This window comes from Colobus angolensis, unplaced genomic scaffold (genome assembly GCF_000951035.1).
Source record: "Colobus angolensis palliatus isolate OR3802 unplaced genomic scaffold, Cang.pa_1.0 Scaffold249, whole genome shotgun sequence".
Classification (NCBI taxonomy): domain Eukaryota; kingdom Metazoa; phylum Chordata; class Mammalia; order Primates; family Cercopithecidae; genus Colobus; species Colobus angolensis.
In genome coordinates this window covers 115,316-132,420 of record NW_012115699.1, presented here as the reverse complement: position 1 = coordinate 132,420, position 17,105 = coordinate 115,316, and the positions used below count along the sequence as shown (strand labels likewise).

Genomic DNA, 17,105 nt, shown 5'->3' with positions numbered 1-17,105 from the left:
CGGATCACGAGGTCAGGAGATCGAGACCATCCTGGCTAACACGGTGAAACCCCGTCTCTACTAAAAATACACAAAATTAGCCGGGCGTGATGGCGGGTGCCTGTAGTCCCAGCTACTTGGGAGGCTGAGGCAGGAGAATGGCGTGATCCCAGGAGGGGGAGCTTGCAGTGAGCCGAGATCGCGCCACTGCACTCCAGCCTGGGCGACAGAGCAAGACTCCATCTCAGAAAAAAAGAAGATAGGGAAGAATAGGTAGAAAGGAGCAGAAGGACCTACGAAGTCCATTTGACATGCTCGAAACTCGGTATTTACTAGGGCTCTGAACTGGAAGACTGGGCACCTGCACAGTTTTTTTTACATAGTGACATGTCAACTTCTATTCTGTTCTTCCCTTGGGCACAGTTACCTCTGAACTTCACAGAAGAGGTCAAGTGTGACTGCAGGGAAGAAATATAGGCATTCCTGCATCTCTGGAACTAATGCCATCAGAACAGCATTAAAATCCCCATCTAATCTCAAAATGAGTAAGTTATTTTTCTTTTCTGCCATTAAGTTGCAATAATTCTTCAACTCTTCTCATTCTACTCCAGCTGAAATATTTCAATTAGCCTCTCCGAAAAGGCAGATCTGCCCCCAAGTGATGACGATAATGATAATGATGATGATGATGAGCATCATCATCATCATTACAAAATGCTGGGATTACAGGTGCAATCATCATCATCATCATCACCATTTGCTATGGTTTGAGTGTATCCCCAGAATTCATGTGTTGGAAATTTGGTCCTTAGTGTGGTAGTGTTGAGAGGTGGGGCCTTTAAGAGGTGATTAGGTTGTTAAGACAGATTAATGCCACTCTCTTGGGACTGGGTTAATTCTCGCCAGAGTGAGTTCTCATTCTCGTGGGACTGGACCAGCTGCCATGAGAGCAGGATGTTATAAAGCAAGGCTGCTCCTCCCGTCTTGCCCCTTTTGCACATGCCTGTTCCCTTCCACCTCATCAGGTGATGAGGTAGCAGGACGTCCTCACTGGAAGTTAAGGCTGCCCAATTTAGACTTCCCAGCCTCCATAACTGTGAGCCAAAATAAGCCTCTTTATAAATTAACCAGTTTCAGGCATTCTGTTACAAGGTCATTCAGAGTGCACAAAGAATAAAAGCAATTAAGACTTTCTTGTTCTCCCTGCTGGGTCCAACTTCCACTCCCCAGAAACAAGAGCCTCTTCAGCTGGCCCAAGTAGCCCCATTTTACTCCCAGGAATGAGTCACTCCACTTCCTCTCTCACTCCTCCCTAGTGCTGGCTTCAAGGCACTGACCTGATTGTGCTGAAGTTCTGTTCTCTTGGAAAAGGTTAAGTCAGCATTCTCACTTCTCCTAATGCTCAGCTCCTCAACCTCCTGCTTCTTTCAGTCCAGCCATCCCAAGACTCCTATAGGAAACCTGTCACCTCTTCAAATTCCAACCAGGATCTTTACTCAGTCCAACCTCACAGCACTCTCACTCCTCTTTGGCCCAGGCCACAAACCTTCCTGGGGCTCAGGACTTCCCTCTCAACGTGAACCCTACACTTTGACACTTCAAACTGCCCTCTCTGAGAGGGGATTCGTTTCCCCATAATCGCTGACACTAATCTCTACCCCTAAAGTATAATCCCCTTCTTCTATTCCGGTTCTCAGGCAATGAAGACTATTGAAAGAAGTCACAAAAACATGACCCACCTGGTCAACTTGCAATCAATGCATCTAACTTTAGTGTGGTTCTTTCCATGGAAGGTTATTAGCCCTCTGGCCTCACTGAATCCTTAGTTCAGTTTTATTTTATTTTAGAAACAAGTTCTCACTCTGTCACCTGGGCTGGAGTATAGTGGCATGATCACAGCTCACTGTAGCCTCAAGCTCCTGGACTTAGGTGACCCTCCTGTCTCACCTCCCCAATAGCTAAAACCACAGGCACACATAACCACACTCGGCTAATTTTTAAACTTTTTTGTAGAGATGGACTCACACTATATTGCCTAGGCTGGTCTTGAACTCCTGGTCTTAAGTGATCCTCGCATGCCAGCCTCCCAAAATACTGGGATTGTAAGCGTGAGCCACTGCACCCAGCCCAGTTTCATTTTAAACTTTAACCCTTATTTCTGTAGAATCTCTTATTCCTTCCTATGATCTAGCTTTTGCCTCAAAATGTCCAAAAACTCTCAACACAAAGATCCCCAATATCTGGTCCCAGTCATATTCAAGAGCCTCTTTTTTCCTGGCTGCCACCTTCTTAAGGCAAGACCCTTCTTTCCAGTCCTCTCCCCGTGGCTGGTGTGAGGCTCTGTGATGGGAGCTCTCCCACTCATCCTCTGGTTCTGCTCAGTCTGTTCTCAGGCTCCTTTCTGCCCACAAGTCTCAGTTCCATCTCTAAAAAGCACAGCCTCTAGCTTGGAGACAGCTTTCCTTCCTTCTAACAGTATGTGGTCTATCTGGCATTTGACTATATATTGGATGTATGTCTCAAAAGCTGAGAGCGGTATATCTCTAAAAAAAAAAAAAAACCTCTCACCTTGACTCAGAATCCCACTCAAGAAGAGCCCTTAGAGATCATCTAGATTAGCCAGTGGATTTTACAGGCAAGGATCTCTCCAGTGGAATGGTCTCCAGGGGCTGCCCAAGGTCACTACCAGTCACCAGAAGCCACAGCTCACTTCAGCCTCCAGAGACTCTGGTGCTCCTGCCATGACATCATCATCCTACTACATGCAGGATGGCACCAGCCAGAGAGTCACAGAATGGAACTACTATAGTCCATCTTGCCTTCCCAATGGCATCAGGGTTCAAAAAAGGGCCATAAATTAGGGCAGTATCATGATGAGGTGAGAAAATTCTCCTTCTCTTCCTCCTCACATCTTACTCAGGAAACTATCAAGACTCCACACTCTGATGACCCAGTCAGACTGAAGGAGGAGCTGAGGCAAGTGGCTACAGGTCAGAGCGTCCCACCTGCAAACCCTAAGTGATAAAGATGATGCTCAATTTGCTCTGTTGTTGCGACATCAACAGCGATCCTTTTATGCATAGTCAATGGCTTTAGCACTCTGCTACACGAAGCCAGTGGGGAACAGGGTGCTCAACACTGGGACAGGAGGGTGTCCCCCACTGCTCTCCATGCTGCAGGTAATGTCTACGCTCTAATTTCTCCAACCAGAAAATCAGGGGCTTGGAGAATGTCACTTCTTAGGTTTCATATGGACCTAAAGTCTACGGTTTTAGGTTTGGTGTTACCTGGGGAGAAGCCTGGAGGTAGATGAAGCCATGTAATGTGAGCCGGCTGGCAAACTCCCACAGGAGAAAAGAATGCCAGTCCTGATAGATATGCCACTCGATGTCACTGAGGGAACCATTTTCAAAAAGATTCTTTGCAAAGATATACCTGGTTGGAAGTGGGATGGGAATGGGGAGGGGAGGAGAATGGGAAATGGAATGAAAGGCACCAGAGAGAGAGAGAAGCAGAAAAATCAATAACCAACTTGTTCCATGTCTGTTCAAACCACTTAACCTTTCGAGCTCCTCATCAATCCTTAAGAAACCTGAATTCTTAACCCATATCTCCCTCCCTGCTCAATAACTAAGATGGGAAATAGGATCTAGACTTTGGAGGCTGAAATCACACCTTTCCAGATGGATTGATTCACTGGAAGAAAAGGGACAGAAGATAGTATCATTGGTCCCTAACAATTTTCTCTGCTAGAAATCAGTCAGAACATACAGCAAATATATGTAAACTTGAACTTTTGAGATCTCCTTATTATTATTATAGCAAGGCCCAAAACAAATAAACAAGTGAATCCAGTATAAATCCACCCACTCAATTTCATACAAGGACTGAGGACTTCTGACTCTCCAGGCTACTGAGCCATCCTTTTGTCTAGCTGAGACATGCAGAACAAATAGTTTTTATGTGGTGTCCTCTATGGAGCAGAAAATGCATTTCCCACTAATTTCAGTATTACCAAGAAAGCAGACTCTCCTGCAAAGTGCATATGAGCTCTTGCTTGCTTGCTTCCTGTGCTGCTGAGTTTCTAGTTCAGATAAAAGAAAGCTAAAGCTAATAATCAAACCAGCTTTGCCCCCTGCTTATTTCTACAACCAAAAGAGCATCTGGTAAACAGGAAATCAGAGCTAAACACAAACCATGGCTTCAGACAAACCAGGGGTCAATTCTGCTTTCAAACCTCAGGCATTTTAATACAAAACACAATTTGCATCCTAAACAAGGTACTCCAGTTTTCAAGGCAATGCTCAGCAACTGGCCACTTCAGCAACTGGCCATCTCCGAGAAAATAAAATTCAGAACCCTTGTATACGATGGCTCAGGAAAGTGCAGACTGCAAGGCTGTGAGTGTCACCATTAAGGGAATACCTCAGAATAACATTCCAGGGTCTGATCCTGGCTGAAAGATTCACTAGCTATGTAACCTCAGGCAAGTCACCTAAATCCTCTCAGCCCGTTATTATGATGTCTTGTAATAATCCTCATAAAGTGCTTAGAAGAGTGACTGGCACATGGTATTCTAGATATCTTAGTTATTATTATAACTGCTTTTTGTCAGGCTATGAAGAAGCTAACTTAGAAACTCCAAAAGTAAACTTTCCCAGTCTGGAATGGTTTAGCTATAGTCTAGTTGACGAGAACAAAGAAAAGGGTAACATTTTAAACTCAAAATGTTTTTGAGTTCTTCACAGATAACTAGAAGATGAAATTAAGATCCTATAAAGTGGCCATGCACTGTGGCTCACACCTGTAATCCCAGCACTTTTGGAGGCTGAGGCGGGCGGATCACCTGAGGCCAGGAGTTTGAGACCAGCCTGGCCAACATGGTGAAACCCCGTCTCTACTAAAAACACAAAAATTAGCCAGGCATGATGGCGTGTCCCTGTAATCCCAGCTACTCAGGAGACTGAGGCGCAAGAATTGCTTGAACCCAGGAAGCGGAGGTTATAGTGAGCCGAGATTATACCACTGCATTCCAGCCTGGGTGACAGAGCGAGACTCTGTCTTAAAACAAAACAAAAAGGATCCTAAAAAGAGAAATTAAAGATTTGCTAATAAGCCCTATGAAAGGGGTTCTTGGCTTTCTTGAGAAAGAGCACTTCCTTTATTTCTTCAAAGCTCTTGGTGGTGATGGGGTGAGGGGTAGAAGGGTGTGGTGCTGAGTGGGAGGGAAGTACTGCAGACTGAATGCAGGGGCTGTAGGACAGAACAGGGCATAAGGATCTTGGAGTCAGGGTCTCTGCTCCAAAATCATATGCTAACATTTCCTTTAACTCAAATAGAAAAGACTAAGATTTCTTCCTCCCTATAATCAACTCTCCCAGATAACCTGTGTTCCTCCTTTGGAACAAATATCACACATGTGAGCATGTGTTCAGTCCGTGTTAGGCAGGGACTGGGTCTGCCTTATTCACTGTTGCAGCCCCAGAGCCAGCCTTGGTGCTTCAACACAGGAGGCATCCAATAAATCTGTGTGAGTGAACAAAGTCTAGATTACCCTCAGGATTGGAACTTGTGATTAGTTTTCCTTTCTGTCTCAAAAATGCCCTCAGTGAAGATAGCACCTGGAATGTTGTATGCCCACCGTGTAATCAATTCTTACCTCTTCCTTTACAAGCAAAGGTTAAGATCCATGTAGCTTCTTAATGCATTTCTAATTAACAAAGTGTTTCTACTTCTCTATTTTCCTCTGAGGGTCTCACATGCCTACTTCATGAAGGGACTAGAAATAAAGACTATGTTTCCCAGCAACCCAGGTGGTTATATGTAATTCAACTTCTGAGTCCGAGAGGCGTGGCTTGGGAGAAAAGAGAGGAAAACAGGCACATGGGATACCCAACAGCTGAAAAAGAAGTAAAACCTATAGCCCAGTCGTATGTAATTCACATATTTAGCTTATATAAAAAGTAGGCTCTCGGCCGGGCGCGGTGGCTCAAGCCTGTAATCCCAGCACTTTAGGAGGCCGAGACGGGCGGATCACGAGGTCAGGAGATCGAGACCATCCTGGCTAACACGGTGAAACCCCGTCTCTACTAAAAATACAAAAACTAGCCGGGCGAGGTGGCGGGCGCCTGTAGTCCCAGCTATCGGGAGGCTGAGGCAGGAGAATGGCGTAAACCCAGGAGGCGGAGCTTGCAGTGAGCTGAGATCCGGCCACTGCACTCCAGTCTGAGCGACAGAGCAAGACTCCGCCTCAAAAAAAAAAAAAAAAAAAAAAAGTAGGCTCTCTCGGGGTACATAAAGAAGGAATGGATAGCCTATAGAGTTTGTTTTATATATCTTCCAAGATTTTAGGGTAAAGTCAGAAAAATCACTTGTCATTTACAAAAGTACCCTTATTTTTTTCTTCTAGGAGGCTTTCTGAAAGCACTAAGAAATAGCACTCATTTGTCTAATCCGGAATTAAGAGTAACCAACTGAGCGTCTTCAGCAGTGACACTTTCCATTTTGATAATTCAAAGAGCCTTAAGAAAGATCACTTTGCTTGAAAGCACCATTTCACACTGACACTGGTCATTTATAGGCTTCAGATAAGAAAAACCCCAGCAGTGTCCAGATCAAACCATCCTGACTTTGTCTCTAGGTGGCTTAACCTCAAGTCACAGCCTGGTCTCTGTGGCAGAGCCAGGCATTCTGGAGCCTGCACGGCCTAGCTCTTCTGGAGCAGATGGGCTCACTTCCCAGGGTGCTGCTAGCCTGCATTAAAAGTGACTTCACATTTCATTCCCTCAGGTGGTCAGGATGATGCCCATCCCTGATCTGACACAGGCACTGATGTCCACTAGACTCTGGCCAGCAAGAAGCCCTCTCACAGCAGAAGGGGTCAAAAAGGGCTAAATCTGAGACAGAAGCCAGTTTCACAAAATGTGCTATTTCTGCCTAAGCATCCTTTCTTGAAGAATAAAAAAAAGGCTGAAAATATCTCCTATATCATTTTTAGGAACACAAATTTTAATTTTGTCTGCTTTTTTCTTAAAGAGGATAACCAACCACTGAATCATTTGATTTCTTAGAATATACACTGCTACTTCAGTGTCTATTCTGTGCCTTTTAGCATGTGATGGTTACATTAGGTGGCTACCAGCTTGCTCCATGCCAGAAAAGAAGGAAACCTAAGACAATCAGTAGCAATATAAGAAAATCAAAGCATTCAGTTGATGAAAAACACAATTTCCTTTCTTGACATAGATGACAATTTGGTACAAGTACAATTCTGGACAAATCTGTATAGTGTTGTCTTTAAAAAAGAAGACAATTTTTTAAAGTATAATTATCAGTGACCAGAGCAGTGCAGGATCTGTGCAAGATCAAACAGGCAGCACTGAGCATGGGGCTTGTGACTGGTGGAGGGCTTGGCATTTTACCTGTCACTGTACACAGACCTCTCAAAGATCTGTACTGGCTTCCTGGCCTGTAAGAGTTTCTCAGGGAAGGGCTCCAGCTGTACTTTCAGGCGGCTCAAAAAGGAAAATGTCTGGAATGTGTAGGACCATCGTGCTGGCTCCCGGTACATCATATTCAGCAAGTTTCCAAGACTTTGGGCAGTGCAGGCCTAGAGGGAGATGAAAAAAAAAAAAAAAGAGAATTTCCTAGAAAGCGTATTTACTCCATGGGGTACACCCCTCCACATACACCCCTACCTTCCCAAACAGGTTTAATAATCAACAAAACAAGGAATTATAAAAGTTTTCTTCCACCAAAAAGGTAGAATCAGATCCCCAGTTTAGTCAAAATTTCATAATCAGGGATGAGATTTTCCTACCTATTAAACAAGACTCTCTAAAGGGAGATGACATGCCACTTCAATATAACAAAAGCAGAGGAAGAACCATATATAGAATTAACACGATCACTGATTGAGGGATTTGTGAAGTCTGTCTAGGGAGGAGTTAACAGTCAACAACCATCTAAAATTTAACTTTGAATCAAATCTTTCCACTATAACACTATGTTGCCTCTCTTTTGAGTTCCATCTGTAGCTATTTGTTTATAAAATGTCAAGGCAAACTGGAAAGCAACTGCTTATTTGAAAATCCAACCCATCAACCACCAAATAGAATTCTGTATCTTTCATATAAGGACTACAATTTGTTTGTTAAATAAAAACAAAACCCTACTTAATTCTAGAGACTTTATGAAACATAATTAAAACATTTCACTTGCTCAGCATGTGCAAGTGGGCACAAGTGTGGGATGGTCAGCAGCCCCGGATTATTTCTTTTTTCTTTTTGAGACAGAGTCTCGCTCTGCCACCCAGGCTGGAGTGCAGTGGCGCAATCTTGGCTCACTGCAACCTCCCAGCTCACTGCAACCTCCTGGCTCACTGCAATCTCTGCCCCCCTCCCCACCCCAGCCGAGTTCAAATAATTCTCCTACCTCAGCCTCCTGAGTGGCTGGGATCACAAGCGCCCACCACCATGACAAGCTAATTTTTGTAGTTTTAGTAGAGACAGGGTTTCACCATGCTGGCCAGGCTGGTCTCGAACTCCTGACCTCAGATGATCCACCCGTTTCGCCCTCCCAAAGTGCTGGAATTACAGGCATGAGCCACCACGCCCGGCCTCAGATTCTTTTCTGGATCTGCCATTAACTCAACAATGCAAAAGTGAGTTTTGTACAAAAGCACTTTGGAGCTGTATTTTTCATTCAATTGCCATTAACTGAAGGCCTGTGTGGATGACACGCTACATGGACAGGGTACCGTAAGGGTAGAGAAAAAGGAATTAACATTTATTTTAACCTTTACTGTGGTATGTTATCTCATTTAATCTTCAAAACAGCTTCATGAGGTAGGTACTGCTGTAATGCCCCTTTTCCAGAGGGGAAAATCCACTCAGAGGTGAAGTAACTTACTTGTGCAAGGTTTCATGGTGAATAAATGTTGAAGGGACTCAAACCTGGCTTCCTCTAACCTCATCATTCCAACACCCTCCATCTAAACGTGAACAAGACAGTTCCTGAACTCAAAGAGCTCACAATGCAAAAAGGAAGAGGGTGATGAGGATATACAAAGCTGGAATGTAAGGCAGAACATGTGATGAAGGGATGATTACTGACGGTGGAAGGAATCTCAGGGAGTTTCTGAAATAAAGTGGCATTAAGCTGGGAAGTAACTGATGAGTAGCATTCTCACAGATGGAAATGGAGATCAAAAAGACTGCATTTCAGGTAGAAACAACAGTACAGGAGGAGAAAAAAGATTAAACAACACTAAGTAGTCCAATTTGGCTAAAAAGCACTCTTAGATTCCGAAGAAGGGTCCTAGTCTTTGAAAGGCTTCAGCAAGAGCAACACATACAGCGCAGAGTGGACCAGAAAAACATTTAACTTGGAGGTATTTTTGGGATTTCCCTCCTTCTGACCCCGCAAGCCCACACATACTAGCCTCACACATGGCCCCTGACTAAGAGCTGGAGGTAGAAGTAGGAGGATAAATTTGAGTCTCCTATAGTCTCTGTGGTATCACTAGAGACGGTAGGGAGCAGCTGTGGGCCTGTAGCACAATTCACACACTGTATGTAGAAACAGGAGAAAACGAAAGATACTGCCTTGCTGATAAAACAAGAATAGGCTGTCATAAAAAAGGAGGAATAAGAAAATAACTTTCTTAGAGTTGAAAAATGCAATTGCCAAAGTAAAACACCCAATGAAGATAATGAAGATGGTAACTAGCAGACTACATAATGCAGTAAACCTAATTAGTGAATTAGAAGATCCTTAAAGAGTATCACTTTAAGGGCTAGGTATGAGGGCTCACACCTGCCCAGCGCTTTGCGGGGCCAAGGCAGGAGGACTGCCTGAGGCCAAGAGTTCAAGAACAACTTGGGCAACATAGCGAGACTCTGTCTCTACAAAAAAAATTTAAAAATTACCTGGGCATAGTGGTGCATGCCTGTAGTCCCAGCTATTCTGCAGGCTGAGGTGGGAGGATTTGCTTGAGCCCAGGAGTTCAATGCTGCAGTGTGCTATACACTTGATCTTAGCCAAAAGGCTGAGAAGTGATGCTGCAGTGAGCTATAATAGGGCCACTGCATTCCAGCCTGGGTGACAAAGTGAGACTCTTTAAAAAAAGAGACAAGAGTATCAGCTTAAGAAATTCTCGCCAGGCGCGGTGGCTCAAGCCTGTAATCCCAGCACTTTGGGAGGCTGAGGCGGGCGGATCACGAGGTCAGGAGATCGAGACCATCCTGGCTAACACGGTGAAACCCCGTCTCTACTAAAAAATACAAAAAACTAGCCGGGCGATTTGGCGGGCGCCTGTAGTCCCAGCTACTCGGGAGGCTGAGGCAGGAGAATGGCCTAAACCCAGGAGGCGGAGCTTGCAGTGAGCTGAGATCCGGCCACTGCACTCCAGCCTGGGCGACAGAGCGAGACTCCGTCTCAAAAAAAAAAAAAAAAAAAAGAAAAGAAAAGAAATTCTCCCTAGGGGCCAGACATGGTGGTGGCTGATGCCTGTAATCCCAGCACTTTCGGAGGCTAAGGCGGGCAAATCGCCTGAGGTCAGGGGTTCGAGATCAGTCTGGCCAACATGGTGAAAGCCTGTCACTACTAAAAATACAAAATTAGCTGGGCATGGTGGTGCATGCCTGTAATCCCAGCTACTTGGGAGGCTGAGGCAGGAGAATCGCCTGAACCCAGGAGGTGGAGGTTGCAATGAGCTGAGATTGCACCATTGCACTCCAGCCCGGGCAACAGGAGCGAAAACTCCATCTAAAAAAACACACAAAAAAACAAAAAACCCCATGAATAACTGAGGCAGAATACAGTTGTCCAATAATGATTCCCTTCAAACAGCACTGAATCCATATAATCTTAAGGATGATTTCTATCATACCTTAAGGAATAGATCATTCCCATGCTAGAAAAGAAGAAAAATTTCTCCATTTATTTTCATAACATTGATAGTAAAACCCGTCACAAACTACACATGGGCCAGGCATCACAGCTCACACCTGTGGTCCCAACACCTTGGGAATCCAAGGTGGAAAGATTACTTGAGCCCAGGAGTTCAAGACCAGCCTGGGCAGCAAAGTGAGAACCTATATCTACAAAAAAAAATTTTTTTAAGTAGACAGGGACAGTGGTATGCACCTATAGTCCCAACTACCCAAGAGACTGAGGTGGGAAGATACCTGAGTCCAGGATTTCAAGGCTGCAGTGAGCTATGATCATGCCACTGCACTCCAGCCTGGGTGACAGAGGGAGACCCTGCCTAAAAAGAACCCAAAAGACAAAACAAACAAAAATCACCATACACACAAATAATAATACCAATCAACTGTATAAATAAATATACATGCAAAATTCCAAACAACACATTACCAAATTAATGGAATAGTACATCATGACAAAAAGTTCATTCTAGAAATGTGAGGATGGTACCATTATTAAATCTATGACTAATATTAAGAGATTAAAAAAGAAAAACCCCATGTTTATCTCACTAGATGCTAGAGGTTTCTGATGGAAATTCAACATTTCATCATGATAAAAACAGTTACTATTCTAGTAATAGAAGGGTATGTCTACCACATGGTCTATTGAAATGAGTAATAAACACCAAACTTAACACTGATACATTAGAGGCAGTTTCATTAATGACAGAACAAGATAAGGAAACTACCCTCACTGCTATTAGTTTATATGGCTCTAGAAGTTCTACCCAATGAAAGAAAACAAGAAAATAGAAATGTGGTACAGATATTAGAAAACTCTTCCAAATGATTACTATTTAGAGACAACTATTATTTTCTAAAACTCCAAATAAAAAAATAATAATACGAGAAATTAAGTCATATAAAATAAATATAACGATCAACTGTTTTCCATTAAAACAGCAATAACCAGTTTCAGAAGATGACATGGAAAAAAGATCTCAGTCACAATAAAAACAAAATATATGTTCTGCTCAAGAATAAACAAGAATACTACTGGATAAGTAGATAACCATTTGTGAAAAAATTAAAGTCCTATAACTTGTAACATCACATAAAACATAAAACCACAAAAGCAACAAAAAGAAATAAAGATATTTTCATACTCTCGGGCTATAATCTTAACATCAAAGGTGCTAACTATGAGGAAAAAGGAGGACAGGTTAGACTACATAAAAACTGAAATGTATGATATTGTAAAAATATATTATATACTAAGATAAAAGAAAAATGACATGGCCGGGCGCAGTGGCTCACATCTGTAATCTCAGCACTTTGGGAAGCCGAGTCAGGCGGATCACCTGAGGTCAGGAGTTCGGAGACCAGCCTGGCCAACATGGTGAAACCCCGTTTGTACTAAATACACAGTAATTAGTTGGGTGTGGTGGGAAGCGCCTGTAATCCCAGCTACTAGGGAGGCTGAGGCAGGGAGAACTGCTTGTACTCGGGAGGTGAAGGTTGCAGTGAGCAGAGATCACACCACTGCACTCCAGCCTGGGACACAGGGCAAGACCCTATCTCAAAAAAAAAAAAAAAAAAAAAAGAAAAAGAAAAATGACAAACAAATATATGAGAGTTAATATACTTAACATACAATGAGTTTTTATGAAGCCATTACACAAAGATGAAGATTTCAATAGAAAAAAACAAGGCAAGGGGTTTGGACAGGCAATTCATTGAAGAATAAAAAGATAAACAAAACATGGTAAAAAACAAACAGTAAAGCTACAATGATACTCATCATTCCAACAATGTTTATAATAGGAAGAAATCAGAAAACTATTCAAAATAGAGGACTGGATAACTAAATGATAATATTCATATTATGCAGTACACTACAACCATTAAAATGACATCACTGTGAAGGGAAGATCTTGTCTATTAAGTGACATACAGGTGGCACTCACAATTTTTGTTTCAAAAAGCAAATGTGTATATATATACATTTATGAAAGTGCATGTAAATCTATACATTTTCTCTGTAGAAAAATGTCCATTTTACCTCTGAATAATGGGATTACAGGATGATTAGTTATCTATTGCTGCCTAACAAATTATGCCAAATTCAGTGGCTTAAACAAAAACGTTCATTCTCTCAGTTTCTATGAGGTGAGAATTTGGGAAGGAGCTTAGCTGGGTGGCTGGGACTCAGGGTTTCTCATGAAGTTTCAGTCAAGCTGTTGGCTGAGGCTACAGTTGTCTGAAGGCTGGACTGTGGCTGAAGGATACAATTTCAAAAAGACTCACATAACTGTTCACAGGAGGCCTCAGTTCCTTCTGTGTGGGCCCCTTGAAAAGGTTGCTTCCTGACATGGCAGCTGGCTTCCCCCAGAACAAGATGGAAGCTACTGTGTCTCTTATGACCTACCCTAGAAAGGTATTTCTTATTTTTGCTACTTTCTATTTACTGGAAACAAATCACAAAGTCCAGCCACGTTCAAGGCAAGAATTAATGCTCTACTTCTTGAAGGGAGGAATACCAAACAATTGTGGACATGCAGTCATGTATCCCTTAACAACAGGAATATGTTCTGAGAAATGTGTCATTGGACAATTTTGTCACTGTGTGACCATCAGAGAATGTACTCACACAAACCTAGATGGGATAGCCTGTTACACACTTAGGCTTTAAGGTATACCCTGCTGCTCCTAGGCTACAAAGCTGTGTCACATGCCACTGTATTGAATACTGCAGGCAATTATAATACAATGGTATTTGTGTATCTAAACATAGAAAAGGTACAGTAAAAATATGTTGTTATAATCTTACAGGACCACCATTGTACACATTGACAAAAACATCATTATGTGGCCCACGACTTTATTTTGAAATCTCAACAGGTGACCTGTGGCATACTCAGAAAAAGATATATAATTTATTCCTGCATAGGAAAGTTAATTTCACAAATACACACACAGGCACACATACAGACATATAAAGAAACAACTTAAGAAGCAAAAATCCTCAATAGGCACAATATGCCAGCCACAAAAGCTAACACAATTCTGGGTTGGAATAAAAAAAAATGGCACCCAGAACAAGTTCCACGATACTCTGGTCCCACTTAGACTACATCCAGAATGTCCTGTTCACCTCCAAGTAGCACTCTTAGTAAATTCAAAGTGGAAAGTGAACAAACTAGGACTCATCACTTAGGTAAAGTTACTTCAAAGTAAAGAATAGCCTGGAGGAAAATCGGAGGTGTTTGGCTTGAAAGAGAGAAGACTTGACCAGGCATGGTAACTCATGCCTATAATCCCAGCACTTTGGGGGCCAAGGTGGGTGGATCGCTTGAGCCCAGGAGTTTGAGACCAGCCTGGCCAACATGGCGAAACCCTGTCTCTACTAAAGACACAAAAATTATCCCAGCATGGTGGCATGCACCCATTAGTCCCAGTTCTCAGGAGGCTGAGGCATGAGAATCGCTTGAACCCAGGAGGTGGAGGTTACAGTGGGCTGAGATCACACCATTGCACCCCAGCCTGGGTGACAGAATGCGACTGTCAAAAAAAAAAAAGAGGGAGACTTGAGGGGGAGAAGGAACAGGAAAATCATTACCTTCAACTATATATAGGGTTGTTACGGGGAAAAGTTAAAAGACTTAGGGGGTAGAACTTGAACCAATGAGTCAGAGTCACAGGGGTGCAACGTGGCTCATTAAAAGGCAGAACTGAGTTAAGAACCAGAATGTGCCACTGAGTGAATGTTCCAGGTGGCGGCAAGAAGAGTTCATGGTGCCTGAGGAGGCATGGAGCTTCTGCTCCCTCTGAGGGTCATGTCCAAACAGGTCCTTCCTTACTCACACTGATGTGGCTGGAAACCAACCCTACGGCCTCTGCCAAAGCCATAGTCTTCACACCATGGCCTAAGCTATGAGGTAAAAGTGAAATGTACTTATACCTCATAGTACAGTGCCTGGCACATAGTACATACTCATAAATGTTAGCTGTTATCTCTCCAATTGACTCAAAGTGTGACTGGAACCTCTCTAATATCCCTTCCAATTTCTAAGACTTTATTTAAAAAGTTAAAATCACTATAATTAGCTATTAATCCTAGTGGTTAGCTTCAGTAATAATGTAAATACTTAAGTGTAGGAATGACAAAATTCATCTTTAAAGTCATCCATGATGGTTGGACATGCTTTGGGAAACCACAAACAACAGAGGCAGTCACTTAGATAGACATATAAAAACCACAAAAATCAAAACTACACATATTCAAATAAGTCATATCCTCTCTGGTGTATGTGGTCTGCTTTCTGGAATGAAGCTATTTTAAAAAGGATACTCAAACTGGGCTACTTTACCCACTCAGAGTAAATTAAATTACGACAATTAGATTATTCACCCATGCCTGCCAACTACCCACCACAACTAAAAACTTACTTTTTGGGTGCCAGCAGCCTGGATATCCTGCCATGTTGCTACAGGTTCTGTAGCGACGTGCCATTCTGGGTAAGTTTTAGCGAGTAACTTCACAAACGTGGACTTTCCCACAGCTGTAATGCAAACAGCATGTATTGGGATGCTTCCCAAATCAGGGCTGAAGGAGAAGGCTTCTACTAAACTCTGTCACAAACGCCCAACTCAAGGGAACAAGTATCAGTTTTCTGAATTTCAAACTTAGCAGCCAGACTGATAACAGATCAATCCATGCCAACCAGAGCCACTATAATGAATACAGCCAATAGGGAGGAAAAATTCCTTCAAGATTTAATTTGCAATTTCCATGTCTTAACCTTCCAGAGGCAGAGCATTTAATAACAGCTGAAAATGTAAAAGTAGATGAAATCAGTTCCGTAAGTTCTATCACTTGAGTCACCATTCTATTTGTGCTGTGACAGTGTAAAATTTCTCAGTTTTTCAAGATAAAAAATAAAAATGATTATATCATTCATTCAACAAATCTAAAAAATATTCATGGAGTGCTGACTATGTGCTCAGGACTGTCAGGCACTGTGGGTACGATGGTAAACAAAACACAGAATGGATTTTGCCCTCACAGAGCTTGTATGGGTGACAGATAGTAGACAAACACAAAATTAACTACTAACAAACTGTGTTAGGTGCTAGGAAAAAATGCAGGATGGCCCTAATATAGCCCAGGAGGTCAAAGAAGACTCCTTCGAAAAAATGAAAAGATGACAATTCATGCAAAGGGAGTAGCATGCACAAAGACCTGAAAGACAGAAAGAAGTTGACATACAACAATACAGAAGTTTGAGGCCCTAGAAGAAGCCATACAGTATGGCTACAGCATGAGTAAGTGATGGAGAAGTGGCTCAAAATGGGTGTAGCCACACAGAGAGGGAGTCTGGGGCCAGGTCACACAGGGCTCTGTAGTCATGGTAAGAAGACTGAATTCTATTCTAAGGGCAATGGGAAGTTAGTGAGGATTGGTTTTAAGTAGGAAAATTATAAGACTCCTTCTCATTTTTAAAAGATCACTCCACCAGCTATGTAAGAATGGGATGAAGCAGAAGCAAGCAGGCTAGTTAAAAGATACAGCAGCTTGTCCCGGGGTTATAGCAGAGGAGTGAAAAGTAGTGGTTGTTTCGAGAAATATTTTGGAGATGAAATCAACCTAGTAACACATTCAAGTTGTCTTTTCCCATTTATACCAATGTTTGGCCCATACCTCCCTGAGCTCCAGAGACTCTATTCAAGAACCCTCCAGACATCTCCACTTGGGACATCCCACAAACACCTCAAAGTCAACATATTTCCTAAATGAACTAATCATCTTTGCCACCAAACTGAGCTTCCTCCTGTATCCCAGACCTCAGGGTATGAACATACCATCCACTCACTGACAGAAGTCCCTCCTCTGCCAAACCTCAGTGGCCACCAAATCCTTCTGCATTTGCTTCTCAATTTTTCATATTTGTCCTTTTCTCTCTATTCCCACCTCCACGCTCAAGACCAGCCTCTTATCATCTCTTGCCTTTCTGATGCTGGCCTTGCTCTCTTCAATCCATGCTCCATACTGTGGTCAGACTGAACATGAAATAACACTGCTTACAATCTTTTTTTTTTTTTGAGACAGAGTCTCGCTCTGTCGCCCAGGCTGGAGTGCAGTGGCCGGATCTCAGCTCACTGCAAGCTCCGCCTCCCGGGTTTACGCCATTCTCC

At 42.8% G+C, this 17,105-nt stretch overlaps 1 protein-coding gene across 2 annotated transcripts in view; it reads right to left on the bottom strand.

The window, feature by feature from the left end:
- The window catches only part of DGUOK (deoxyguanosine kinase), a 34,078-nt gene that overhangs the window by 5,328 nt on the left and 11,645 nt on the right, over positions 1 to 17,105 (bottom strand). Inside the window, exons 2-4 of one of the 2 annotated variants that reach the window (XM_011946039.1) lie at positions 15,360 to 15,472; positions 7,401 to 7,588; positions 3,267 to 3,414 (exon numbers count right to left, since the gene is read on the bottom strand). In XM_011946039.1, coding sequence (XP_011801429.1) covers positions 3,267 to 3,414; positions 7,401 to 7,588; positions 15,360 to 15,472 — 449 coding nt within the window. The remainder of the gene's footprint in view (positions 1 to 3,266; positions 3,415 to 7,400; positions 7,589 to 15,359; positions 15,473 to 17,105) is intronic. The other variant, XM_011946040.1, reaches the window with a different exon arrangement.